Source organism: Electrona antarctica (assembly GCF_951216825.1).
Source record: "Electrona antarctica genome assembly, chromosome: 12".
NCBI classification, from domain to species: domain Eukaryota; kingdom Metazoa; phylum Chordata; class Actinopteri; order Myctophiformes; family Myctophidae; genus Electrona; species Electrona antarctica.
The window spans coordinates 26942839-26970823 of NC_136793.1; the positions used below are offsets into that span (position 1 = coordinate 26942839).

The window sequence follows — 27985 nt, forward strand, 5'->3', positions numbered from 1 at the left end:
TTGCCTACTATAGGAGTCGTGAAGGGAGCTGACAGGCCCTTCTTCGTGTCAATCAATCAAGTCACCTTAATTAACTCAAGCGGAAGATGGTAAAAAGAGGAGGAGTTTTGAGATTTGTATTTATAAATATATATTTTTATATATTTTAATTATTATTATTTATCATGTCGTCTACCTGCACAGCCTTTGTGATCTACTGGTAGATTGCAATCAACCTTTTGGGAACCCCTAAGTATATAAAAGTGAACGTGGTCTTTCGCTCTGTGGGTTTTATAACTATTTGACCAATGAAAGGTATTCAAAAGAGCTTGTGACTACATAATAATGACACTGGATCTATTGGAACACAGGTTATTTTGTTCTGTTTTCTGGACAGTTTTGGACACATGAATAAATAGTGCGGTGCAAACTAGAACCACCATTAAGGAAAATTAGGTCACACTGCATTCAACTGCAAAACATGGGCTTGTTTTAGCTGGTTAGATATTATCATTAGTGCAGTATAATAAGAACTTAAGTCAGGGGAGATAACAGGGACAAAATTTGACACGCAATTCATTGTGCCATTAGCGGGCGCAATCCGCTCTTTGTGAATCCACCCCTGAGTTTCGAAAAAACTGCAGCTCAAAGCCCCAATCAATGGCTCTCAGGTTCTGAGGCATTGTTGTCATTTATTGTCCGATCAATGACCCTTCTCCTCTGCCCTCCTGTGTCTTTATTCCAGGCTGTGTTCACAGACCTGGAGATCCTAGCTGCCATCTTTGCCAGTGCAATTCATGACGTGGACCACCCAGGAGTCTCCAACCAGTTCCTCATCAACACCAGTGAGCCTAAATATAGTCCAGAGATAGCAGCTACGTCAGTCACACTCACATGTACACACGCGCGCACATGCACGCACGCACGCACACACGCACACACACAACATTTGATACACCAATGGAATGGGTCTGCATTTCAAATGTGCAGAGAGTAACTGAAGTAATTACGCAGGCAGTTTAACCACCTGAGCCCTAGCGTCCCTATTCTGGGGGCGAACATTTTGTGCAAAAGCCAGATCTACGTCACTAGATCGAGTCATATACTATAGCTTTTAAGCGGTTAAGTGCTGTTTGCTCAAGTGCAGGCACCACAAATGTGATCACTTGCTAAGAACTGACCAGCTTGTTTTAAAACGAGGATCAATTTAGTGCTTAATTAATTAATTTTCATTTGGACCTTGACATGGCAGAAAAGGTGAGGGTGTGTTATTATTATTATTTTTTTAAATGTTTTTTTTGTGGCTTTCGCCTTTATTTTATTTTTATTTTTATGGAGGGACAGACAGGAGGCTGACAGGAAATGGGGAGAGAGATGGGGGGAAGACATGCAGTAAAGGCCGTCGGGATCGGGAGTCGAACCCGCGGCACACTGCCAGACTGGGTTACCAGCCAAGGCGCCTGGACCGCTGAGCCACGGCCCAGGCCGGGTGTGTTATTATTAAAATGAAATGATTCAAATACTTTATTTGTCACATTTTCATAGTACGTGTATGAGCAGTGAAATGTTGGTTCGGCAGAATCTGCCAGACTCTGCAAGTAATGTTCAACATACAGTTGGGTGCCACCGATATTGTCCCTTATCATTTGACCCATTTAGGCCTGACCTCAAAAGTTAAAAAAAATCCTTCTAAATCCGCTATGAGCTTGTAGATCTGCTATTTTTCAATAGCTAAATTATAACATAATGTTTAAAACACCAAAAGGGGTTCCCGCCCAAAATGGGTTAACTGTCCTTTTGCGCAGATCACGCAAACCTCAGCAAAAAGAAAAGGACAATATCGATGGCCTCCAACTGTACCAACAGTCCTACAGTCATTAGTCAGACAAACCCGTGCTGCGGATTAAAAATCACCCGTGGCTCCTGACATGCGTGGCGGGTTACAACTAATCCGTGCTGTGGGTTAATAATAACCTGTGGCTTCCTGTGAGGTTAGGGTTAGGTTAGGTTAGGGTTTGGGAAGGGTGTCTGACTAATGGTGTGTCTGACTGAGACAAAGATATATGATGTGGATGAGAGGAATGCCACCACTCTAACAGAACCTTTGTACCGGTATTTGATTCAGGGGAGATATTTTCAGAGGCCACAGCAACACCAAATTAATGAAATGGGCAAACTCTGATAACCACATACTCCTCTATAGATGTTTATATCTGTGCAGCAGGTCTACACCACATACTATAGGCAGGCACAGCGAGAACTTCTAACAACATTTTTGTCTTAAAAGGCCATTCTAGGCCTATTATTACCAGTACCCACCTACCATAATAACATTGAAATTTGGGGATATCTTATACACATGCACACGCAGATGGGGAATCCCAGCAGTAAATGCAGTATGAGTCATCCCAGTTAGGAACCACCAGACTGATCTTCTGTCAGCCACAGAGCAGGATCTTTTTCTCCCCTCGCCACTGTGGCCAAGACTATTAAATGCATCTTAATGGAAAATCTAAGTACTGTCAGAGGACCTTTGAATGACCCAACTTTGGGAAACCTCTCTCAGTGGAAAACATGCTGGTGCTTTATTTCCAATCAGCTCTGCTAGACTGAGAAGTACAGAACAGCAGAAACTAAGTCATTTAAAGCTGCATCTCATTCTAATGCATATGTCCACGCTATTGTATGCACATCATTCTCCTCAAAAGACAGCATAATGGCTAAATTGATAGAACAAACAGGGTACATGTATACGTCTTTCCTCCCAATAGAAATATTTAATACATATCCATCCATTTAAAGCTCACTTTCGACCATGTCTGAGAACTGACACAAACTGTAACGATCCATCCAGACTCTGAGTTGGCGTTGATGTACAATGACTCGTCCGTGTTGGAGAACCACCATTTGGCAGTAGGCTTCAAGCTACTGCAGGAGGAGAACTGTGACATCTTCCAGAACTTGACCAAAAAACAACGACAATCACTGCGCAAGATGGTCATTGACATCGTAAGTCGAAGCAGCATCAATTACCCTCTTTCTGGCAACGTTAAATGTTTGTATCAGTATTTAACGATGTGCTGGTGCTTCAACAATCCTCAGTTTGCAACAACTTGTTCCCTTCAATCATTGTACTGGGCAAAGTTTAGCTCTTACTCTGTAGGTTTATAACACCAGCCTCATCTTGAGTATGATTGATGGGAACTTGTGCTCTTATTATAAGCAGTAGCTCTATATATAATTAGTCGTTTTTTCCTTTTATTTGTGTTTCTTCTCCTTTGTGGGGAAATACTTGATGTGTATTGATTGCTTTGTCCTGGTCTGTGGTTTCAAGGTCCTAGCAACTGACATGTCCAAGCACATGAATCTACTGGCTGATCTGAAGACAATGGTTGAGACCAAGAAGGTGACCAGCTCTGGGGTCCTGCTGCTGGACAACTATTCAGACAGAATACAGGTCAGTCTCTTAAAAGGGGAAGTTTGATATGCAGATATTGTTTGAGGGGTACATGTGACATTTAATTGTGCTGTGTTGTTATCCACCACTAGCCTGCAGTGCATAAAAGATTGTGTTTTGACAAGTTATTCTTATCATCTGGAATTATAAGATTTACAAGTTAATACAAATACGTAGAACATAATATCCCCTGGATGATTGTTCTTGCTTCAAACACTGCAGAGTTTATTATTATATGACATCACACCTCCATATACGGTCACACCTTGTGACATCACGCCTTGTGACACGTCACACTACCATATATGGCCATCTCCATATATGAAGATCACGACACTGACCTCATCTAACCCTGAATAACCATACATGGAGAAGACTAAATCTGCATATATGCATGGAGCCGGCCAGCAACTCTACATCTGACCTCAAACCCTTAGATCTCCATATATGGAGCTGACCTGTTCTGACATTCCATATGTTGATTCTTCCCCACCCATCCTTCCTGTTCTGACATTCCATATGTTGATCTGACCTCATCAAACCCTGTACACTCAAGACACGCTCCATATATGGCCAGTACAGAATTCAATCCATATGTTGATCTGACCCCCCATGCCAAAGCGCCAGCACTCGCGCAGCAAACAGGCGGATGCATGCACGCGACCTCGCCTATTATCATTATTGTGACCGAAGGTCGCAGTTAACTATGGAATTGTCCATATATGGAGCTGATCCTGTTCTGACATTCCATATGTTGATCCTTCCCCATCCATCCTTCCTCTTCGATGTCTCCCTTTTGACTGATACCTGTCCATTTAAACTCTAGACGGGCCTGCCCCAATTATTATTAGTGCAGCTGCAACAGGCCCGAAAATTAAGATCTTACCCCCCTTGCCAAAGCACCAGTGCTCGCCCAGCAGTCTGCTGTCACCCAGGCAGATGCGTGCACGCGACCTCGCCCTTTCAGGGCAAGGTCACTTCTCGCCCTTTCAGGGCAAGGTCACTTCTCACCCTCAGGTGTCTTACTGGTTATTATTACTTCAAGCCTTCCTTTAAAATTTTAAACAGGAACTTTCGATTTTTACTACAAATTAGAATTGTATTGTCCTGCATATATAAAACGTATACAAAATAATTTTCCTAGCTGTGTTTTAAGAACTTGCGGGATGTCTTCAACATGGTATGTTCAGGTTCTCCAGAACATGGTGCACTGTGCAGACCTGAGCAACCCCACCAAGCCTCTCCAGCTGTACCGCCAGTGGACGGATCGCATCATGGAGGAGTTCTTCGTCCAGGGAGACAGAGAGAGGGAGAGAGGCATGGATATCAGCCCTATGTGTGACAAACACAATGCCTCAGTCGAGAAGACCCAGGTAAAACAAACACACACACACACACAGGGAGCGTGACAATGCCTGCGTTCTCACTTGGCTCTGCAGAGTCAAACTGCGCTTACCGTACTCATGTGTGATAAACACAATGCCTCATTAGAAAACACAGATGTACACGTGTGTACTGACCTACCAGATCTCAGTAGGCTGCATTCTGTGTGGTTGATCATGGCTGCCAGAGACGACGCGCGTTGTCTTGTCAACTGACTACGTGGCCGGTTAACACTGATATGAGGCTAGTGGACTTACAGTATGTGGCCGGTTAACACTGATATGAGGCTAGTGGACTTACAGTATGTGGCCGGTTAACACTGATATGAGGCTATAGGGGACTTATGAGGCCGGTTAATACTGATATGAGTCTATGGGACTTATGTGGCCGGTTCAAACTGATATGAGGCTAGGGGACTTATGTGGCTGGTTCAAACTGATATGAGGCTATGGGACTTATGTGGCCGGTTCAAACTGATATGAGGCTAGGGGACTTATGTGGCTGGTTAAAACTGATATGAGGCTAGGGGACTTATGTGGCCGGTTAAAACTGAAATGAGGCTAGGGGATTATGTTGCCGGTTAAAACTGATTTGAGGCTAGGGGGCTTATGTGGCCGGTTAAGACTGAGGTTAGGTTTAGAGTTAGGGTTTGTAATGTCGGACAACGCACGTCACTGCTGTCAAAACAGTAGCCATGATCAACGTAGAATGCAGCCTACTGAATTTCTCCAAAATGTCACAATATAACGTTTCGCGCTGGAGGCGGTTGCGGTAGGTCAGATGTATATGTCACCAGATGTACCAGTAGGCGGCAATCTCTGATCGTCTGGCTACGCGAGACTAGGAAAAGCATTCTCTAGGTGCGTCAGTCGCTCCTAGTGTGAAAAGCTCTGTTACCGTTATTACATTTTCCACTCTGTCTGTAGGTGGGCTTCATAGACTACATTGTCCACCCTCTGTGGGAGACGTGGGCTGACCTGGTCCATCCAGACGCCCAGGACATCTTGGACACGTTGGAGGACAACAGGGAGTGGTACCAAAGCACCATCCCCCAGAGCCCCTCTCCTGTCCTGGACGAGCCAGAGGAGGACGGCAGCCGCCCCCCTGGCGGGGACAAGTTCCAGTTTGAGCTCACCCTGGAGGAGGACGGGGAGTCGGACACGGAAAAGGACAGCGGCAGCCAGCCGGAGGAAGAGGAGGAGGAGGAGGAGGAGGAAGAGAACAGCTGTAGTGACTCTAAAACGCTCTGCACACAGGACTCTGAATCAACAGAGGTCCCTCTGGATGAACAGGTGGGGGTGGAGGAAGAGGAGGGAGAGGCAGAGTCTCCCTGCTCGCAACTCGGTGTCGAGGAGGAGCAGGAGGCGCAGGAGGAGGAGGAGAAATCTGCCGACACATAGCAGTAATGGACGGCAACCAATTAACTGTTTCTCTTAGTAATGATGAAAGATGATTATTTATAGATTTTCTTTTCTTTTTTTGTTGGGGGGGGTTGGAGTCTGTGTGTGTGGGTGGGGGTGTGTGTGTGTGTGTTTTTTTTTAATCAATTTGTTTGTTTGTTGTTCCAAAGTCTGCTCACATCATTTAAAGTCAGTCAGCCTTGTTTGGACATGCCCACCACCACCCCTGGTACTTCTACAAGATTTTTTATTGTATAACTTTTTTGCACTCAGGAAAATTACTTTCCATTTCCCGTTTTGTGTGTGTGTGTGTGTGTGTGTGTGTGTGTGTGTGTGTGTGTGTGTGTGTGTGTGTGTGTGTGTGTGTGTGTGTGTGTGTGTGTGTGTGTGTGTGTGTGTGTGTGTGTGTGTGTGTGTGTGTGTGTGTGTGTGTGTGTGTGTGTGTGTGTGTGTGTGTGTGTGTGTGTGTGTGTGTTCTCTTTACGAACTTATGTAGTGCATATGGAAGTGTTCAGTTCAGATGACCTGATGCTGTTCACATCATCCCCTGCCCCCGCTCTCTTTCTCTCCTCATCCCATGTTCTTTAACTTCCTTTCGAGCCTTGTCTGAAGTTCTTAGTGTTTTTTTATTTTTATTTATTTTTTTAACGTTTTTTAATCAAGTGCCCATTCTACACAAGTGGCTGCCGCCGTGTTCAAGGAGAATCTGTCTGTGTGTCCTTTCCTCTCCACAGTGAATTAAGAAAAGTGTTAAACTGTTGCCTGCATGAACACCTGACGGTGTGGAGACGAAAGCTGCAGCACAGCGGGGTGCAATGCACCGTGTGACTTTTTGAGACACTTTTTGAGTCTAATGTGGAAGTCTTCCTTGAAAAACAACACATAAAAGAAAAGGTTCAAAATATTAACAGCCATGAGGCTGTCCTTAGACCTCTTTAATTTTTTTGTATTGTACTATAAGTTATAAGGAGATATTTTCTAGATGTTACTTTTGCTAACTATCCTAGGCTTTCTTTTGTTATGAACGAGATGAGGGAACGAAGCAACTTTTGACATTTGGAAATCATTACCGAACCACTGAGGTGAAATGTGTCACATTTTCAGTGTTTCTAGGGGAGTATCTTCACAGCTGGATTGTATTAGGAGTATTAAGTGTTTGTTCGCCCTGGCTATTACCTTTATCAAAATAGCATTTATTTTATTTTTTAACTTCTCATGCCCATCGTTGGTCATTGTGTCGCCTCAATTAATTCAACAGTTCTTTCAGCAAGGTGTTTTCATCGAAGATTGAAAGTTGTTCGTCTTGATGTTTATCGCTCTGTCTATTAATTTCTTAATCGATGTGGATAAAGCCTTTTAAGTTTTAATATTATTGCCTGTGGTTCTCCTGAGCATATTTTGAGACAATGCACTGCTTTGTAGTTGAGAAGCACCTTTTTGTTAAACAATTGGATACTGTTCATAGTGTACAGGGGTGGTAATGGTGTTAAACGTCATTAGAAAATTATTATAGTAGTTCTATGAACAATCTTTATTATCATTTGGTTTAAATTCTAGCTGGTGCCCTGTTGTCATGACACACAAACGATATAACTTTATATGTTTTATTGTATTTCCAAATCCACTCTACTGCTTATCTTAGAGTCCCATCATAGTTTGAATTGCACTACATAAATCAACACATAGTGTGTGTGTGTGTGTGTGTGTATATGTATATGTATATATATACATATACATATACACATACACATACACATACACATACACACACACACGCACACACACACGCAACCCACGGCCACGCACTCATGCACAAAATAACGTCACAGTAAATGTTTCTTTAAACCATGCTATTGCTAAGTCCAATTGATTTTATTTGTATTTCACTGAAGAAACCAAGACAATCAGCTCTGTTGCGTAGCAGTCTGACAAGAAGTAGACTATACGTAGATACTTTAATGCACTGATATGGTCACACAGTGCCACTGTACAGTGGCATGTCTGTAATATGTACTCTCGCACGCATGCACACGCACACACATACACACACACACACACAACTCCTAGAAACAGAAATGCTCTGCCAAGTCGCCTTTTTTCCTTTTTGCTGTTATTTATTGCTCTATTTTTCTATTTGATTGTGTCTCCTTTTCCATCGAAATGTGTTACAGTAAACTATGTACCGGGTAATTGTATTTGTAGCATAGACAGTACAGGCTGGCTGGTTAGAATACCCCAATATACTCCACCCCCCCCCCCCCCCCCCCCCCCCCCTTAAGCCCCTTTATGTACATTAACTATTGGGAAATCAACAAATATTAGAAGAAGCGAGAAAAACCCAACTTGAAACTTGGATTTTTATAGAGTGCTTGGTGTCTTTCCAACACATTTATTTAATATTTTTAATTTAATATTTGTTTTGGTGCCACACTTTTCTTTTCTTTTTTTCCCTTTTTCTGTTTTCATCCTCACCCAATGCCCTTACCTATAATACAGATTTCTGGTTTTATTGCTGTTTACAAACATGTATTTATTGTGCTGTATATACACTATATAATTATTATTATTATTATTATTGTTATCACCATCATGATGCTGTTTGTTGTAAATGATTGACTCTTATCATCCCTTATGGTGATGGTGTGGCTGTATTATTTACCTCTTGTTGAGAGAATGTTTATTACACATGCTTCTTCAGTGTAAAATAATGATCCATTGACATGTTGCTTACGAGAGCTAGCTCAAGTCAAGAGAGGGGAAAGCCAAATTGTTTTTTTTAAAGGTAGCTGTTCCTTGGCCCATGGGCTGTGCCTTAAATTCAGCGCATGTCATTTAATTTTGGTTCCTTTTGCTTTCTAGATCTCCTCTTTTGCTGCATTTACAGTAGGGGAATCTGTTGACTTGGGTTGTCCTGATCCGTTGTCAGCAGGGACCGCCTGCTGGAAGGGAAAATATTGCCTTTTTATTTTATGGCCAAACATAGTTTTAGTTTGCATATCAGAAATGGACAGGGTATCAGTGATGTTCACAATGTCATTTTTGCCACATGGAATGCAGTATTTGTACGGATTCGGTTCAATCCCAAGTCAAAGATTTTCCACTTGAGTGGTGCGTGGCCTACAGTGGCCCTGGTTTGTACAACACATTACTATACCCCTGCCACTACACTCAGAGATACAAAACAAACCAGGTGGGTGCAAACAATATGGCAATATGTTCCTTGCACCCGATGAGTACACAGTAAAATCCTCAGTGTGTCAAGTTTTACTCTGTGAGAGTGTACAAATGAAACCAAATGGACCCTAACATTGTACACTCTCCGAGTTACAAATGGATAAAATAACACTGAGGATTTTGCTGTGTAGGATTATTGCAATGCAAACAACTGTCTGATTGTAACAGATCTGTAAACATTGATGGGGGTCTTGATGAGTGTTGACCACACAGCCTATGAAGCACCCGGGCTTGGAGACACATCTGCATGTTCAGCCACTGCTGCATTAATTATGGCTGGAATACTGACGGTGTGTTGGCCCGCACTACTACTCATATTACTTGCAATATATCTAGAACCACTGACATATTTTTGCCTGGATAGGAGAGGGTTAATATTTATATAGTCACGGGATAGTGGGGGTGGGGTGTGTGCATCATTGTCCCATGATTGGGGCTCTTATTTTGACACACATACTGTAGATTCTAAACAGCCCTGGACCAACGGAAACAGTGGGTTCTTTTCTCATTATGTGTTCTATTTTTTTATGGTATGAAAGGAATTCACAAACTGTAACTTAAAAAAAAAAAAAAAAGTCTTCTGGACAATTATTTTTTGGGTTATGTCTTTAGAATGCCAACTTGTCTGGAAGTTTCACAGGACAATTAAAAAGTTATTTTAATGGATTCCTTGTTAATTGCAGTCTATTGGATAGCACTGTAGATCATACAACCTTATGTAAAAAAAATGAATAAACTAATGAAAAAAAGGTTTTTATATGCAATGGGTTAAATAAAAGCATGGGTTGATTCTGTCTACTCTGTTCTTGTGATTGTTTCTGGATAATGTAGGCCTGTATAATATTTGTGATGCTAATGATGAAACTAACAAACCAGGGAATATGGGGTTGGGGGGGGGGGGGGGGCGAATATCAAGGCCTATAGTCAGGGGTCATCTCTTCACATAATACATTTAGGCTGTCACCACTGTATAGGTGATTTTAGAAAACAGTGCTCTGCTCTCCTTCAAATACTGTAGTTAGGTTTGGCACCAAAAACATTCTGGGCATTTGGGGAAACATGGGCACTATAAGGAATAGTGGGTACTGGGTAGGCTACTAGCCGAAATCTGGGCACCAAAACAGTGCCCAGATTTCTCAGCTGGGAAATGTGGGCACCTCAGAAGAGCGTGCACTACGGAAATGTGGGCACCAAAACGGAGTGGCCACCAGACCTCGGAAGAATGGGCACTATAGGGGAAATCGGGAAATCCAGGCAGAACTTGTTTTTTATTTTTTTTTATTTTTTTTACTAAACTGCCCAGTAGGCTATTCCCCCAAAAGGTCCCCACCTTTCTCACCCAGACCTTGGTGCCGACTCTTTTTTAGTGCCCACTGCCCAGTCTTTAAAAAAAATGGTGCCCAGATTTCGCTTAGTACCCGGGTACTAAGCGAAATCTGGGCACCATTTTACCATGGAGTAACGGGGTATTCAGGGACCGTCTCTGAAATGAAATGATTACTATATTTACCCAGGGTATCTACTATCTGGGCTAAGCTCAAGAACTTGTTTCCAGCCAGGCCCTGCTCATAGAACATTTCATCGTAGTGGTTCAATGCCTTGTTCAAGGGCACTTCAGCGATGGTAATTTTAACGTGTCGGACCGCTGATTCGAACTGGCGACCTTCCGGTATCAAGACCGCTCCGCAATCCGTTCGGCCACCGCTGCCACCCCGTTACCCCATTTTGCACTAACCTCGCGTCACCGCAGGTGAACCGTGAACGAAGAACGAGGAAGTGCAGGTTCCCTGTGGATTTTACACAAAAGCTGGGTTTCTGAGACGTTTGTTTTGGTGAGTAGCAAAATTGTATTTTTTATATTTTTGAGGGGCGCTATGTCCAGCTTTGACGTTTTGTGTAAACAGTAAACACAAACATTGTGTTCACACAAACTGAATGCCATTGACAACAAATAGCCAGTTTTGAGTGTTTGTGTACACAAACATTGTTTTGCTACCGTTTCCTATAACTAGTTTTGAGTGTTTGTGTAACAGTGTGTAAACACAAACATGAATGCATGGTATGAAATGTGAGTTGGTTGGATCTGTTTGAGATTTGTGTTGGTTCATATTGACATTGTGATTTGTGACTTAGCCATGGTTGAAATGAAATGAAATGATTACTATATTTACCCAGGGTATCTGGGCTAAGCTCAATAACTTGTTTCCAGCCAGGCCCTGCTCATAGAACACATTTCATCGTAGTGGTTCAATGCCTTGTTCAAGGGCACTTCACGTACATGACGCTCGTAATCATGACAGGCATGTTTCAGGGCTAATTGTGACTAGTCAAGTGCATACACTGACAAGTTGTTGTGTATTCTCAATGCAATGATCCTGTGCGGTTTAACTGATCGTTAAAAAAAGAGCTCACTATAAAGTAAAAACAGAGAAATATTTTCTCTGGTAGACGCCTATACCTGGCACCTGGGCCTTAACTAATATGCAGGATATAGAAAGCCAAAATATCCCTGACCAAACATGAATACAATGCCATCTTCTATTTCTTGTATATTTGTATGTTTTATATATAATTACATAGGTTAAAGTAACTAATCAATCATTGTTTATTTTTCAACAATCTGTTGTTATGGCCTCTTTATAAAGTAATACAGTAAGTCATAGAAATACTGCTGAATTTGTAAGTTTATGTTCATAATAATATACATCACTGACCCACAGCAGCCTTCATTTTGTTAGACAGTACCCAACATTACCCCGTCTCTCCACAAGGTGGTATACTCTCTCCAAAAATAGAACTAGATCCTTGGGTTCTGGTCACTCACCATAGAGTTCCCCTTGTGGCGATCTAAATATTGCATCATGAGAATGCATGAGACCAAACAGGCACCCATGAATACAATTCCTTTTATTTCCTATCATCTCAAAAACATACTTTTTTTTCTTTCTTTTTTTACATTGCTCTCACTCTAAGATACAAATAATATATCTGCTTCTACATTAAGTCATAGTTTAAATACGAGATGTCACCAGAGCGAATGTTTTGGCTTCTTAATAGCCACATTACAGTATGTATTCAACTAATACATGTTGCTCTGAATCTTGCCTTGAGATCAGTACAACATTGTCATTTCATGGCTATTATTAGCATAAAATAATTAGATCACAAACATGCATGTGTGCACACGTATGAAGCACGTGTGCACACATGCGCACACATACAAGGGTCTTAGAAATACATTTTAGATGTATCCCTTATTTTGAATTACATCAGTACAGCATATGGCATTGACTAATTTATTTCCCTGACTATCTTTCACAACAACACTGCATTTTGACATGATAATACAAGTGTACCAACAACCAACAGTTAGCAGGAACAGCATACAGTACATGAATACATCTGTATAAAAGATATACACAAACAATACACCATACATTTATGTTACTGTATGTGATCACCATTATACACACACACACACACACACACACACACACACACACACACACACACACACACACACACACACACACAAAGCACACGCTCTTTGTAGAGAATGTACATCTTGTGCAGTGCCATTCTGTCCAATATCAGCATTTAACCAAACTATCACTCATCTACTGTAGATGTATGCTATAGGGGATAGGAGTGACTATGTACAGGACTTAATTCATAAAATATTGCACTTATTGGCCCATTGCATTTCACAGCAAGTGCTATGACAATGCTCTTAAATCTGAAACATAGATGGATATATATATACACAATCTTAGAATATAAACACAGATAAGTCAGTATTGACTTCATGCAATTTTTTGGAGCTTTCAATTACCTACCCAAAAAAAAACAACTGACAATGCAAAAAGAAGAGCTTATGTATTTTGGCACAAGTGTGTTCGTGAGGTGATGCTCTAAGAAACCTGTGGGCTTTTTAAGGTTATGACACTACATTATGTGAACATTGTTTTTTATATGATTAAGATTACTGTACTACATGTGAGTTAGTTGGCCCAAATGCAAGGTGATGCCTATCATGTCTCCTAAGCATTTTTTTATGTATGTTTTTTAATTTCATGAAATATTGACATGCGACTCAGTGCTTAAATGTAAAACTGCATCTGAGGATATGGCTGTTTATTCCATGCCGCAGGTGATCACTAGTGTCCTACACACTATCACATTCACTACACTGTGCCATAGCTGCATGACGCACCTTCTCTGGAAAAACGTGGGGTTAGTGTGATGATATGGGGGCTGGTGGCATGAGGTTACAATAAAACGGATGGCTCTTTTGGATAAGGCTTAGTACTAGAGGGCCTGGGTAAACCAGCACAAATGATTGACTTTTTGGCAGCATGCTCATCTCATCGCACTATAAAGGGTCATCTTTAGAGGCTAAGCACAAATTACTATTTGTTTTTTAAGGTTTACGGATACACTCGTCAGAGGAATCACACATCTACAGATAGTAAAACACATGTTACAGGACCCACATCAACAATGTGTATATTCGATTCATTCCAAAACTATACATGACAAAGGAACTAACGGAGGCCGTGTTGGAGATGCTAAAAGGCCACTTTTTTATCCAAGGTAGATGATTTTCTTAAGGTAACAAAAATGCATACACTTATGGACTCATAAATAGAACAGTCATACCCATGCAAACTCACACATAATTCATTACACAGCCACGCCATACCCACATATTCATCCAACAAGCACGCTGCATAAAAGAAAGCCACTATATGTCCTATACAGTGCACTAAATCATATATATTTGGCAGCTTTGGGAGATAAAATATACCTATAAAAGGAAAATACATCCTGTACAGACTAAATAAAAATATTTAATCTAAATTAAAGCAATGACTGACAAATTCTACGCTCCTTTTTATTATTATTCAAAGACTTAAAGTTGTCTAGGACTATGTACTAAAATTAAAATTGTGTCCAGCATTATCAAGGATACTTAGTTTACAAGCCTATTAAGTTGCAGAATAATTGGATGACTAGTACGTCTCTAAAGGTATTTTTATGTCCTGTAATATTACACATTTTACAACACCAGTGTACTGTACAGTATGTCTGTCCGCTCGTTTGTGTTACGTAATTGTTTGTGATATAACATGATGGAATCTTGTGAGATAGATAATCAGAACATTGTAAGACTACTGCTAAAGTAGTTGTCAATTCTAAGTCCAGAGAGAGCAGCGCTAATACAAAATATTACCACCCAACAAAATCACTCCTGATGGAACCTAACCCGTTGCTGAACATTGAGTTGGATGTTTATTTGAATCAGGATTGATGGTGCCACTGAAAAACAAAACATACACACAATACACTCTCCCACACCCTGCAAGATTAGAGCTGCACTCCCTTTGCCCCTGGAATTGACCACTAACAGTTGCATCCGGGCTGCTGGAGAGGTGGAGCACTGTCTGTCAGCTTGGCAGTGGGGGCCCCCGTGGTGACAGCTGGATCAGTGTCCAGGCTCTCCGACATCTTGTCGCAAATTAGGTCAACAAGGCGCTCAAATGTCTGCTTCACGTTGATGTTATCCTTAGCACTCGTCTCAAAGTACTCAAAGCCTGGATTAGAAGGTTATGAGGAACAAAATAAACACTCATGAGAGATGTAAAGCATATAGCCTTGATCATGAGCACAGTATATTCACAGGACATTTTCTGCAAAGCTTTTAACTAGGGATTTGCTGATCACGTTTTTGTGCACCCGATCCGATTCCGATCATTTTATTTTGAGTATCTGCCGATACCGATTTTTTTCCCCCCCGATCCGATATTTGACACACAATGGTACAATATCCAAAATTACAGACAGTCTAATATCATAATATTGATACTCTAAGCAAGACTTATCTAATCAAAAAGACAAGACAAGACAAAAAATAAGGGAATAATCACATTTCTTTGTGCTCCTGATCTGATTCAGATCATTTGAAAATTACACGATTGGCCCTGATTACCGATCACGTGATCGGATCGGGACAACCCTACTTTTAGCAGGTGTACTGTGTTGCATCTCAGCACAGGTTGCACGCACAGTTGTAATCTAAATATCAGAGGCTAAAACTGTGCATTACACTGGTGACAGTGCCCCCCCCCCCCCCCCCTGGCTGCATGCCTCTGAGCATGACGTAAGAGCAAAATGGCTGCTGTGTGAATGTCGTCGCTGTCGTATGGAAACCTTGACATTATGGTCAATGAACTTGGGAAAGAAGAATGGCATAAGGTCTTACCCAGCTGCTCTGCCAGCAGCCTTCCACTGTCCACTGACACAACTCTCTCCTCCTCCATGTCACATTTATTCCCAGCCAGCACCACCTGTGCATTATCCCAGGAGTAGGTTTTTATCTGGGTCGACCTGCATGGAGCGAGATAACAAGAATAACAAAATAGTCTATCTCTTTCAATTAAGAAATGCAAACTTTAAGTCATTCATACAAAAAACAATCATAATCAGCCATGAGACAGACTTCATGGTCATAACACCCACTCATGCAAAGTTTTGTAGCTAACTGCCTTAAAGCTATAGAATGTGATGCAGTACGCTATAATAATAATGGATTGCATTTTTATAGCGCTTTTCTATGCAATGTGCTTACTCAAAGCGCTTACAATGGTCCATTCATTCATACATTGGGAGGTGAAGCGGCGAACAGTCGATGCCAGCGTCCTCACTTCCCACATTCACACACCAATGGTGGCAACCACTGGAGGCAATGCAGGGTTCAGTGTCTTGCCTAAGGACAGTTCGACATGTAGACAGGAGGAGCTGGGATTCGAACCGCCGACCCATGGATCATTGGACGACCTGCTCTACCTCCTGAGCCACAGCCGCCCAATCACTATCCATCACTGGGATAAAGTGTTAAACAAACATACATACACAAATGCTCAATACAAGTCTTAAAGGATCACAGCGTAAAAAATAAATATAATTTTTTTTTTGCAAATGAATGGCTGGAAAATGGAAATGAACATAGTACGTGGTGCATGCATAAACTTTCTTTAATGATTATATTTGGTTTCAGACGCAGAGAGCCTCCTATACCATGGTTCTCAACGTTTAGTCCATGGTCCACCAGAGGTCTAAAGTGACCTTACGGTTACAGGTCTGTAACTCTGAGAATGCACAAATGGAAAGAAATTGACCCTTGATTTGATTCCATTTGTAGGCTACATTCTTAGAGTTAAAATGAGGATTTTACAGCGTAGATTAGGGCCCCAGTGATTTGATTGGGAATATTTGATAGTAACACACATTAGGATTGTGGGTAGTGAAGTATTTCTCTACGAATTAGATGTTTTTCTTAAAAATAGATTAATTGCATAGTGCATACAGACATGGCTTCTACGGGAACATATCACATCGTTTTACACCAAGGAACCACATTCTATATTGGATTGTTAGGTTACAGCTGATAATAATGTTCTCTATAGAGCACCAAGTCTGACGTCAATATCGCTAAGTCCACAGGTTCGTGTTTTTATTTATTTGTATTATAGTCCCCATAGGGGAGCTTAGATCGCCTTGAAAAATAAACCAATCTTCCTGGCGGTTTCACTCGTATGGATATGAAGAAGCAACTGACTGAGAGAAAACGTAATGTTACTGCTGCCGAATTAGTTAACATTTTCACTAGAAACAGACTGTATCAAATATGAGTCACTGACTGCCTTAAACGATACAGAGACACCTCCCCGACAATATCGCAGAGACCGTTTGTTTATTTTTGGACCACAATTCTTATGAGATGATTTTAAGATGACCCAATGTTATTCTCCATAGAGAAAACTTCTGCGAACCCCTTGGAACCAGGGGATGAGCGAGTGACGTCAGGACTTCGGCGCTCTATGGAGCAAATGAAAGGGACATTTACTTCAGGAATCACACTATTGAGGTCAACGGTATTGGGGGGCTCTGATTGGGCTGAAACCTTGCCCATATTTGGAGTCATATGTCATCCAGCAGATTAGATGACTAATGTTACAGCCAATGAAGTATATAGGGTAGTTACTTTCCTTGTTCAGACATAACCTACACAACACCATTTTGAAGAAAGCAGTTAGGGGAACGTATCTATCCTTCCCTTGGTGGTGCAGTCTACTCTAAAAGTAGGGAACCCAGCACACAACCAGCTCGACACAGAAAGAAAATCTATTGTATGAGAAAGCTGTGTGATCTTGGCACTCACTCCCTCTCTCTGTCCCAATCTGACTTGTTGGAGAGCAGTTTAGACGTGGATCATTTCACATCCACTTGCTGATCATATTCAATTTCACTCTGACAGACGACCGAGTCAAAGGCAGCTGCGGCCCACACCGAGCTGGTGTCTGTATCAGAGTTTATGGACATGAAAATCAAAGTAACTAGTCCATACTTGGGGATGCATGAGCACACCCAAACTATATGCAGACTTTGGGAGCACAACCGCAAATACAACTTTGCACACTGTTCTGTTCATTTGAGCTCTGTTCATTTGATGAACCTGGCTGTGTCTGACAACCCGGTCATCTCTCAAGAACAGATGGGTTCCCAGATTGTTTACGACCTGACATTGAATCGGTACCACGACCCATGAGGAGTCCATCTTTACGTTGTTTCAGCTAAGCTATGTGCTAATAACCCAGATACGTAATACATAGATGTTCAAATACAGTAGCGGTTGAATGGATCGAACATTGCGGGTGAGTGCTATATGGACATGATATACAAAGCACTCATCCGCTCATAAACTTTCTAAGCTCTATATCCGGCTTCGTTATGGGAGCACGACCGCAGCTGACTTAAAAACGGAAAAGTCGATAAAACAACAGTTTAATGAAACTAACGAAGAAAACTAGGAATTTCCACCATTTTATAGTAGGATTAGGATATGATGGACAAGTTACAAAACTTCACTTGTTTGCATTTGCAAACTAAAATTACTTAGTTGACTGAATTAAAAGAATGAAATTTGATGAAGACAAAGTATCTGCTATGACAAGTAGCCTACCTGTAATATAGCTTAGTATTTGTATAGTGTAGTTTAGCATAGGCCCTATATATTTTACATGATTTCCTTCTCATCTCCTCTGTCTAGGCACCTTATCCTTTTTAATTGGAAATCAACAGCACCTCCATTTCATACACAATGTGTTAAGGATACTTGACACAGTGTGGTACGCAGAGTACCACACTACTCTGCGTACCACAGTTCTTCACGTACGGAAGAACTGTGTACTTGAATCTGTAGTGTACAGCTGTAGACAGTTTTGTCAGAGCAGCAGCAAAATTGGCTTAGGAATGTAAGTTTATGTAACAAAAACAATTCAAAGAATAAATTATATTTTCCTCCTGTGTTAATAGGATGGGGCAGGTATACGGCGCGCTCCTGTATTTTAACGTCAGTTAATTATTATGGTGGCACTTGGAGTACTGGTACTGGTATAAAAAGGGTTGAAAACCCCTGCAGTACAGTATATGTATGTGTAAAGTGCTAATTCAACCCGTTTGAATATTATTTTACCTGATTTCTCATTTGTATTACATTCAGTCTGATTATTTTTTCCTATTTTGTTAGGTTGTCACAGGCAGGAAATGGACACGTCACATAGCTAATGCAGGCACAGTCGGGGAATGAGCTGTGTTGCCATGGAGACCCTTTTTTTCCTGCATCCCTCATAAAGAACAAGGGGAAACAGAAAGTGGAATTAACCACTTGAACCCCAGCAACCCTATTCTAGGGGGAACATTTACCAAAATTAGGCCATCTACTGTACAAGCAACATGTCTCGTTGTGAGCATGTAGTGTAGATCAGCTGTTTTTGGCAAAAAGATTTGGTGCAGGTGTAAAAAACTATGGTCCGTTCTTACTAAGATTAGAGGGTTTAAACTAAAGGGTAAAGCCCATGGCAATTACAAAAGAAAGATTCCAGTTATTTAAAGAAAATAAATAAATTCTTCCTCTGCCCATCACAGTTTAATTCCTGTATGGTCTGACAAAACTAACAGCAGGGTGATGGCTGCTAGTCACACATGTAATACTTCTGAGGTAGCAGTTATAGCCTGTTTTGTAGATGCGACACAGAGACATGTAATAGTTTGACTTCTGAGATAGCAGTTATAGATGCGAGACTGCAGTATTTAGTCAAAGTGACAGTTGATAATTAAGAGGTCTCCATTTGTTCTTAGGGTTAGTTACAAGATAAAGGAGATAAAGAACACAAACACGATTTCAATTCTCATCATGCCAATGATAGAAGGGTACAAACTTTTAAACTTTAGCTAAATAACTCTAAGCTGGTCATTGTCGTCCCACAATGGAGATAGACAGATATTGACAAGACATCTGTAAACATTACAAAAAGATATGTTTAGTGCAATGTCAGTATCTCTCTGTATCTAAGGAGCTTATCTAAAAGCAATACCTTCTGAAATATGTCCTATCCAACATGCCTTTTTCTGTGTACCCATAATTCCCTTGGGCTGACTGTGGAAGATAACAGTGTGGTGTAAATAGACTACAGAGATTTCAAACACCTGCAGAGAGCCAGGGGCAAGGTCTTCAGCAAGATGTAGATGGAAATAACTATCTACTACTGTATGCTACAGTACCACGGTTGATAACTTCATCTGTTTCTAAATGTGTGTAAAACGATTTGTAATTTTTGTTTGGAAAAGTGTAATGCAAATATAAAGGGTATAATAATAATGATGATAATAATAATAATTGTTCTATATCAAATCAAATGTATTATAGCGCATTTAAAAACTCATTGTACCAAAGTGCTTCACAGGTCAGAAAAAGCAACACAATACAATACAATACAGTAAAATACAATGCAGAAATATATGACCGTCAATAATAAAACAATAAAGCAATAGAAGAATAATAAGGGCAGTTATGAGCAGCAAGGAAAACATTTCCTAACAACATAAAAGTACAGGATCATGAGGGGGATTCAAAGGCTTGTGAATATAAATAGATTTTATTAAGTCTTGATTTAAAAGACTCTGTGGAGGGAGCAGACCTAACAGCAAGGGGAAGGCTATTCTAAAGTGTAGGGGCTCCGAGCAGCAAACGGCGAATTAACAGCAAAGGCGCGGTCGCCCCTGAGCCTCTTTTTTTGTGGGATGTTCAAAGTTCTCCTGAGGGTCAGCAGACAGGGGAACTTTGAAAAGGGGTATATGGAGAATTTGGAAAAGGGTATGGACCAAGCCTGATTTCTCATGGTGGAGAAATACACCTTCACCTTTTTCACAGTAGAGCGCTCTGTCCCTCTCTCTCTCTCTTTCTCTCTCCCCCCCGTGAGAAACAGGTCACACAAACAACATCAAACGGACAATGTCGGGCAATAACTATATGCAACTGTCTAATGTCAATACAAATCAACCAAGACCATATTAAAGAAACTTGAATCATATGAGCTGAGATCCCCAGCATAACGCATTGCAACCAACCAAGATGGACTCACCAGTCCTGTACGGCACCAAAGGACTCCTCATTGGTGATGTCGTACATAAGGATGAAGCCCATGGCACCACGGTAGTAGGCAGTGGTGATAGTCCTGTAGCGTTCCTGTCCAGCCGTATCCTAAACACAGATAACATTACCCAACAAAATAGGCATTAATTTAAGGCTAAAATATGCTAATAATAATAATTCACCCCACCTACTACAGTAGGTCATTTGCAATATTGTACTTCAGGTCGATACCTACATTTCTTCTACAGACTAGAGTAAGAAACTAACGATGAGCACAAGTAATTGGTATGCCTAATGAGATGTCAATAATGAATCATTCACAAGTTTGATCACCATGAATGGTTAAGTGTGCGTGTGCGCGTGCGTTCGTGTGCGCGCGTGTTCTAATTGTGGGGTCGCTTTATAGCGAGCACACTAATGTTATCGACAGATTTCACTTTCTTCGACATCCTACTACTTCCACATACTTTATGCTAGAAATTTTGTTCAAATTTCAACATGTTCAGCTCTTTACAGTTATTTATGCTTGTATTTTTCTTTTTACAAATTGTTATACTTTTTTTTTTACATTCTTTATAATGAGAGTCGATGGAAAAAAGGTCCCATTTTTCACAGTTCACTTTTTTTTTCTCTTATTACTCCGTCATACTTTCACTTTGAAACTCACTTTGAAACTTTAAAATGTTCATCTATCTTTGAATTTTCATTGGTGAAAAAGTTGTTTTGAAAAGGTTTATACTTTTTTAGATATTTAACTTTATTTATAATTCTTTCCTCCCATAGACAATGAATGGGATTGTATCCCAAATCAACCTCACTTTTGCAGCCTCATTACTCTGGCATACTTTGTCGTAGAAACGTGATTTAAACTTAGCTAGCTCACACGACTTTGGACTTTGTCGTGGTTCAAACCGTATTCGAATACGTTACACGTTTTTTCCGAAATCGCAGTTCAATCGCAGGCCATTTGGCCTAATTAGTATTTAGTGCCCACTTAGAGTGCGGGGCCTTGTAGACTAGAGGGTGGAAACTGAAATTCTTTCCTTGGAAATTTACCAAACAAATTATCGTCCCGGCCAAAATATTCACTTTACACGCATGTTCATTTTGTAGCCACACTTGTCCTCTTTCACACAATGTGACTACCAAAGCACAGAGACATACAGAATGTGAACTACGGCCCTTTAAGTGACACCAAAACCGTCAATCGTGCGTATTAACCTCCATTTCAAATTTCTTACGAGACAATATCACAAAGACAATTCTTAACTCGCTCTTATAACCACGTTTTTTATCGTACCAACACCACAATCGCACATGTACCTCAATGTATCGGGACATCAGTTATTTTGATCACACGTCCGAACTTCCTCGGCAACCAGTATCACCCAAGTATAGGGACTTGGGCGTTACACTATTCTTTTTACATTTTTTTATACTTTTTAACCTTTTGTATTTTTTTAACTTTTCCTTCAGCTTTAATACATTTTCTACTGTACATTATATACATTGCGTTTTTGGGCGAGCCCACGCAGTTTCTGCAGGAACTGCTTTTCTAGTTAGTGTGGCAACCAGACTATTGTAAATGAGGATACTTTGCTCAAAAGATCCGTTGTATAGTTTAATTGATATTAATTAATTAGTTCTCCATAGACTTATAATGGGAAGATCGAAGACTAATAAGGCTCCAATTTAAGTATTTTTTCCCTTATTAAATACGCCATATTTACAAGGCTTGGGGGAGGTTCATAATAATTATGAAAATTAATTGAAAAGGAATTACATCAGTCGGCCTCATGGTGGCGCTATAACAGCCCACTTTACGTTTTTCCCTATAACTCTTGAACCGTAAGTCGTAAAATCAAATTTAATTTGTACATGGATTCCTTGGGTCATGACGCATTTCCCCACACCCATGTATGTCAGGGAAAAAAATCCACCAAGAATTTCGTAATCGGCTTCCGAATTTAGTGGGAGGGGCCTATTTTACAAATCATGAACCAAATGTCCAATCCAACCGAAATTTTAATCAGATGTTGCGGATGGTTTAATCAACCAAGAGCTAAGCAATTCCATTTTCATCCATAGGGGGCGCCGCAAATGCAAAAAGTGTAACTGTTTGTTGCAGTAAAATGGTTATTGGGGGGAAAAATCTCCACCAAATTACTTACACATGATCATAGGGGTGACGTGACATTCTAATTGGCTAGCAAAATTAGTGGAAGGGGCCTATATAAGAGATTGCGGCAACCACACTTTGCAATTTTTCCAAAATTGCGACATTTCTAGTTATTTCTGTTCTCTTGTTTCATAGGATTGGGGAGCAGAGCTGATAATGAGGTTGATGATCAGTATTGGCACCTGGACTCGGTGCTGACACCCTATAAAAGCCTGCCTCCCCAATCCTTCCCCTTTTCTGTTCTTTTCAGTTGCCTTTTGCACCTCTCTCACTATGCACCCTTTTCAACATTTCTGTTAATACATCCAACATGCACAGTACACATATACATTTCACTCATGCATACACGCACCACACTACTGACTACTGATTTCCACATCTCACTTGTTTATTCATGATTTATTCCATGATTCTTTATTTTTGATTATCTAATAAATCTACATTTCTTTGGTAGACTGCATATCCCCTGTTTTTGTTGTTGTGTCCCTTGGCAACCCTACACCAGGGTCATAACAGTGTGGGTGGTGATGCACATCCGTTTCATGGCAATGTCAGCTAAATGTTAGCAACAGCAGTACAGCTGTACTGTACATGGTAAACAGGCAGCAATTCTTAGTATTTGTCCACAGTGATTTACTCTGTCAGTCTGAATAAGGCTGTAATAGTGTTCTTGTTATAGCCAGAGGACATCTCTGACCTTCACTCCACACACAGACACAGCTCAGAGCTCACAGCCTGTCACAGCTGTGGCTATCTACTATAACATCCAAACACGTACATGTACCTTTGTACGTGTATCGATTTGTGCACGTCACCTGATTCTTTGCCCACGTACTGCCTTTTCTCTTGTCTGATTCCTAAAGATGGCATTTGTAGGCATCCACACATTTCACATAGCCCATCTATTCATGGCCAAGTGCTTGACAATAACCTTTGCTTCTCCAAGCTATTTTGGTAACAAGCTATGCTTGTTCTCAGTTAAAACGACTGGGCAGGAGAGAATATAAAACCAGCTGATTCTAGTAAAAACGAACCCTCCTAGAGAGCTTCGCTCGTAGTCTGCAGTTCACCAGAAATCAATCCAAGAAGCTGACTGCCTTCAATGGAATGCTAACGCGAGTGGACGCTGACAATAGTCGGAACTGTGTGTCACTCATGGATTTACGCCTTAAACCATTATGAATATCATTTTACAATATCTACTGTAAGCACAATGCTGTGCTGAAGTCACCTCAGTGTCAAACCAGGACAGTGCTGTGTTTTACTGGTATTGTAGTTCATATATTTCACAAAAGATGACGAGTGCAACACGCACAAGTCACATGGACACTAAACATCACTCTAAAAGGCCACTTACTGTAATGCTTATCTATTGACTCTTTGCAGAAATGCACATCTTGTTTGTGTTTGAATATGCTTGCCTTTACCAATGGCACAAACACATTACGGCAATTAGTCTGTCAATTGATTTTTACCTTCTACCGCTTTTTCACATACTGTTGAATTGCTTGATCTTTCATCTATGATTGTGAACCAACAACATGTCTTGGGGCAAACCAGTTGTTGCAGGACAACAATTATTATGGCAGCAAATAACACTCTACAGCAAGGTGGGGTGAATTTATATACAAGGAAACATGGATGGATGTATAGATGTAGTTTAGATTAGACAGGTACAGTATGTAGGTAGGCAGAAGGATGGGGAGGGCCAACAAAACGTCAGAAGTGTTATTGCAATTTAGACAGGAAACGCACGTCAAAGTAGATTAACCATTTATTGCAACAAATGGAATACAGTTAAACTTGGCGTTAAACGCTCCACTTAGGAAGATGATCCCTTAATTCTGTTGAAGCAAGCATGCTAAGCAAAATCAGGGAACGATAGCAAAACCCCCATAGCGATACATAAGCAATACATAAGAAATACGTTGACATGTCTTAAATCAGCAGACATTGACATTTGAACAGCAGATATAAGTGTTTTAGCCTATGCCATGCTCTGATCAAAAGGTGGAGGCTGGGGTGGAGGAGGTGCTAAGCATCAGAGGATATGAGGCGGCAGCAAGACGAGCAGGGGTGAAGTGAATGCAAGCCGTATTTAATGGACCGCTATGCTTGAGCGTGAATTCTGATTGAGAGTATGAATGTGTGACATAATGATCAGCTGAGATGTGGAATAGGAATGACTGACGCTGACAGCTTAGGCATGCGACTCACGTGTCCCTGTATAAACTAACGCTGTGCTTCATTTCCTAATTAAATAATCGCCTGCATTTTTCAGTTTCCCACAGGCATTCTTTTTCTTTTTTTTTACATATTGTAGTAAGAGTTGCTTCTGTGCTTTCCACCTGCTGTGAGCCAAGCTTCCACTTACTCTCCCCCTGTCAGTAATGGTGAAGTCTCCATCTGTCTCTGTTCTTGTACAGCAGAATGTTTGGCAGGAGGGAGAAAACACTACAACAATTCTTCAATGGAATGATGCACAAAAACTACCATCCAAGTCCCATCGTTTCAACATGGAGGTAAGTACATTGCCGCTGTCAAATATAATGAAAAATACTTTCAGCATGAAAAAAGAAAATGGCTCAAATTAATCACTTTATCCCTGACGTCCCTATTTTGGGCATATCGTACTAGGCAAAAATATCTGATCTACAAGCTCACAACGGGGTGTGATGTGAGCTTGTAGATCTGATATATTTGAAAAGACGCTTTTCTTTACGAGGGGGGGGGGGGGGGATTTACGTTGAAACAATAATCACAGGACAATGACTAGTTGCTATTATTATTTATTATTATAAGAAAAATATATAAATATTTTCGAAGCAGTTTACTGCCCTTCTTTCATATGAGGAGAAGTAGAAGGCACTAATATCTGCCCAAGAGTACAACCATTGTGTCACAGCCTGTCACTGTGTTTGATATATATTGATCCACGCGGAGTGAAGAAGATACGGACAGGGAGGTCTCAGCAGAGACCGCTAGACTAATTGTATCTTACAGACAGAGGTCACTGTTAGGAGGGAGAGGAAGACAGGGGAAGAGTTTCTTTTAAAGAGTCCTTTTGCCATTTACAGTGTCGGTCAAATCAAAGGGGCTGACAATGTGTGAGTGTAGCCGTATGCACTGTAACATTTTAGCGTTCATTTAACACTGAAACTGTACAAATGTAACCAAATGGACCCTATTTACCCAAATAACCCATTTGGTTACATTTGTACAGTCTCAGAGTTACAAAGGAACAAATTTACTTTGAGGATTGTACTGTGTATCCAGCGGATGTTGGCGTATGAAGGAAATTACATTTCTTCCAGACAGACGAACACTGTATTCAAACATAAATGCTCTCTGATTCTATTGGGGATGGTGGGAATGCATGCATGACTGGCAAAACAAGGTAAAGACCCTGAATGTCAATACAATTAATTGATAGATAGACTGTCAGGGCATTGTAGATGGACTGTCTTATTTGGATTACATCTCAAAGGTAACATTAGGTCAACATAGGTCACATAGGTCAACTTCAGTGTTGTTTCTGTGCCTACAAAATCGCTTTTTATACAATAGGTTCACAGATTCATAGGCAGTGTTCCGGAGATGTCAAAAATAGACTGAAAGAAGAGATGCTGTATATTGAGTTCCTTCATGTTGTTAAGATGGAAAAAAACGCAGTAAGTAATCCTTTGATTTTGGTTTGTCAATGGCTAGTGCACAGGATAAGCACACAGAAGTATTTCTTTGCTCAACTGTATCCCAACAATTTCAACTTTTCATCCTCTTACATGTGACCAGTTGTTAAGGCAATCAAACATTTTAGTGCATGTTTTCTTGAATATGAATACTCTATTCTTCTTCATAATTATAGATCTATTAACGTAGCTAAACTATAAACTAAATGAGCTGTTCAATCTGAAAAACACTTTTCTGGTAACACATACCCAAATCTGCAGCTTGATTCTCTTGTCGTTCTTGTAGACGGTTTTCACTTTGAAGTCGATGCCCACTGTGCTGACGAAGGCTGACGTGAAGGCGTCGTCTGCATAGCGGAACAGGAATGACGTTTTGCCAACACTGCTGTTGCCAATGATCAGCAACTTAAACATGTAGTCAAAGTTCTGGTCCCCTCCCTCCCCCTTCCCTTTCACATCCTGAGTGGCAGCCATCTGTAAAAACAAACAAAAACAGGAGATTCACTTTGTCATGAAGGTTTTTGTATGTCAAAATGTACAGTAGTGAGAAGAACTAATGAAGTTCTTGGCCTTGTACTCACTGGTTATAAAATAAATTATCCATAGGCGTGAGAGAGAGTTGTTAGTTATTGTTGTCTGGGAATCAGAATGTTCTTGGTTTAATCACTATTACACCTGACTTTATGAGCAAAACACTTAACTAGTACCAACTGCTCCTGATGAGCAGGTTGGTGCCTGGCATAGCTGCCTCTGGTGTTGGTATGTGAATGTGTGTGAAATAAATGGATGTGACACATGCACCACAAAGTGCTGAGAGAGAGAGAGAGAGAGAGAGAGAGAGAGAGAGACTTGTAGCCTGCTTTGCTTAGACCAGACGTGACAGAGGGCTGTGTCAGGTACTCCAGCATAGCCATGGACAGTTGGATACAGATTTAATTGGAGGTTGTGCCAATAGACAGTGGTTAAATGCAGTAAATATTCTAATGATTATTTTTTGCAGTGCAATTCTAGACATTTGGATTATTGTTGAAGCTATCTTACAATAATGAGTACCACAGACGAAAAACAGTCTAAGTCCAAATTTCAGACTGACCCCTCCACGAAAAGGCCTTGTTGTCCTGAACCCTTATCTATCATTTATATATTATGGATCAATAGTGTGGACTTAGA

General features: G+C 40.8%; 2 protein-coding genes and 1 long non-coding RNA gene across 3 annotated transcripts in view; 2 read left to right on the forward strand and 1 right to left on the reverse strand.

Moving 5' to 3' along the window:
• pde4d (phosphodiesterase 4D, cAMP-specific) overlaps positions 1–6219 on the forward strand; it is a gene marked incomplete at its 3' end in the record, with an annotated part of 302156 nt that extends 295937 nt beyond the window's left edge. Inside the window, exons 13-17 of the mRNA XM_079515189.1 lie at positions 725–824; positions 2834–2988; positions 3314–3436; positions 4627–4809; positions 5746–6219. Of these exons, the coding sequence (XP_079371315.1) occupies positions 725–824; positions 2834–2988; positions 3314–3436; positions 4627–4809; positions 5746–6219 (1035 nt within the window). The remainder of the gene's footprint in view (positions 1–724; positions 825–2833; positions 2989–3313; positions 3437–4626; positions 4810–5745) is intronic.
• Positions 6220–11161: 4942 nt separating this feature from the next.
• LOC306934639 lies at positions 11162–27242 on the forward strand. Its single transcript, XR_013791324.1, has 4 exons — positions 11162–11285; positions 25553–25648; positions 26694–26797; positions 27102–27242. It is a non-coding gene; the product is annotated as an uncharacterized lncRNA (long non-coding RNA).
• Positions 12927–27972, reverse strand: rab3c (RAB3C, member RAS oncogene family). The gene is made up of 4 exons (XM_079517291.1): positions 27065–27972; positions 20937–21055; positions 15716–15840; positions 12927–15047 (listed from the first exon to the last, which is right to left on the reverse strand). The coding sequence occupies exons 1-4, from the start codon at positions 27287–27289 to the stop codon at positions 14857–14859; spliced, it is 660 nt and encodes a 219-aa protein (XP_079373417.1). The 5' UTR covers positions 27290–27972; the 3' UTR covers positions 12927–14856.
• Between the last annotated feature and the right edge of the window lie 13 nt (positions 27973–27985).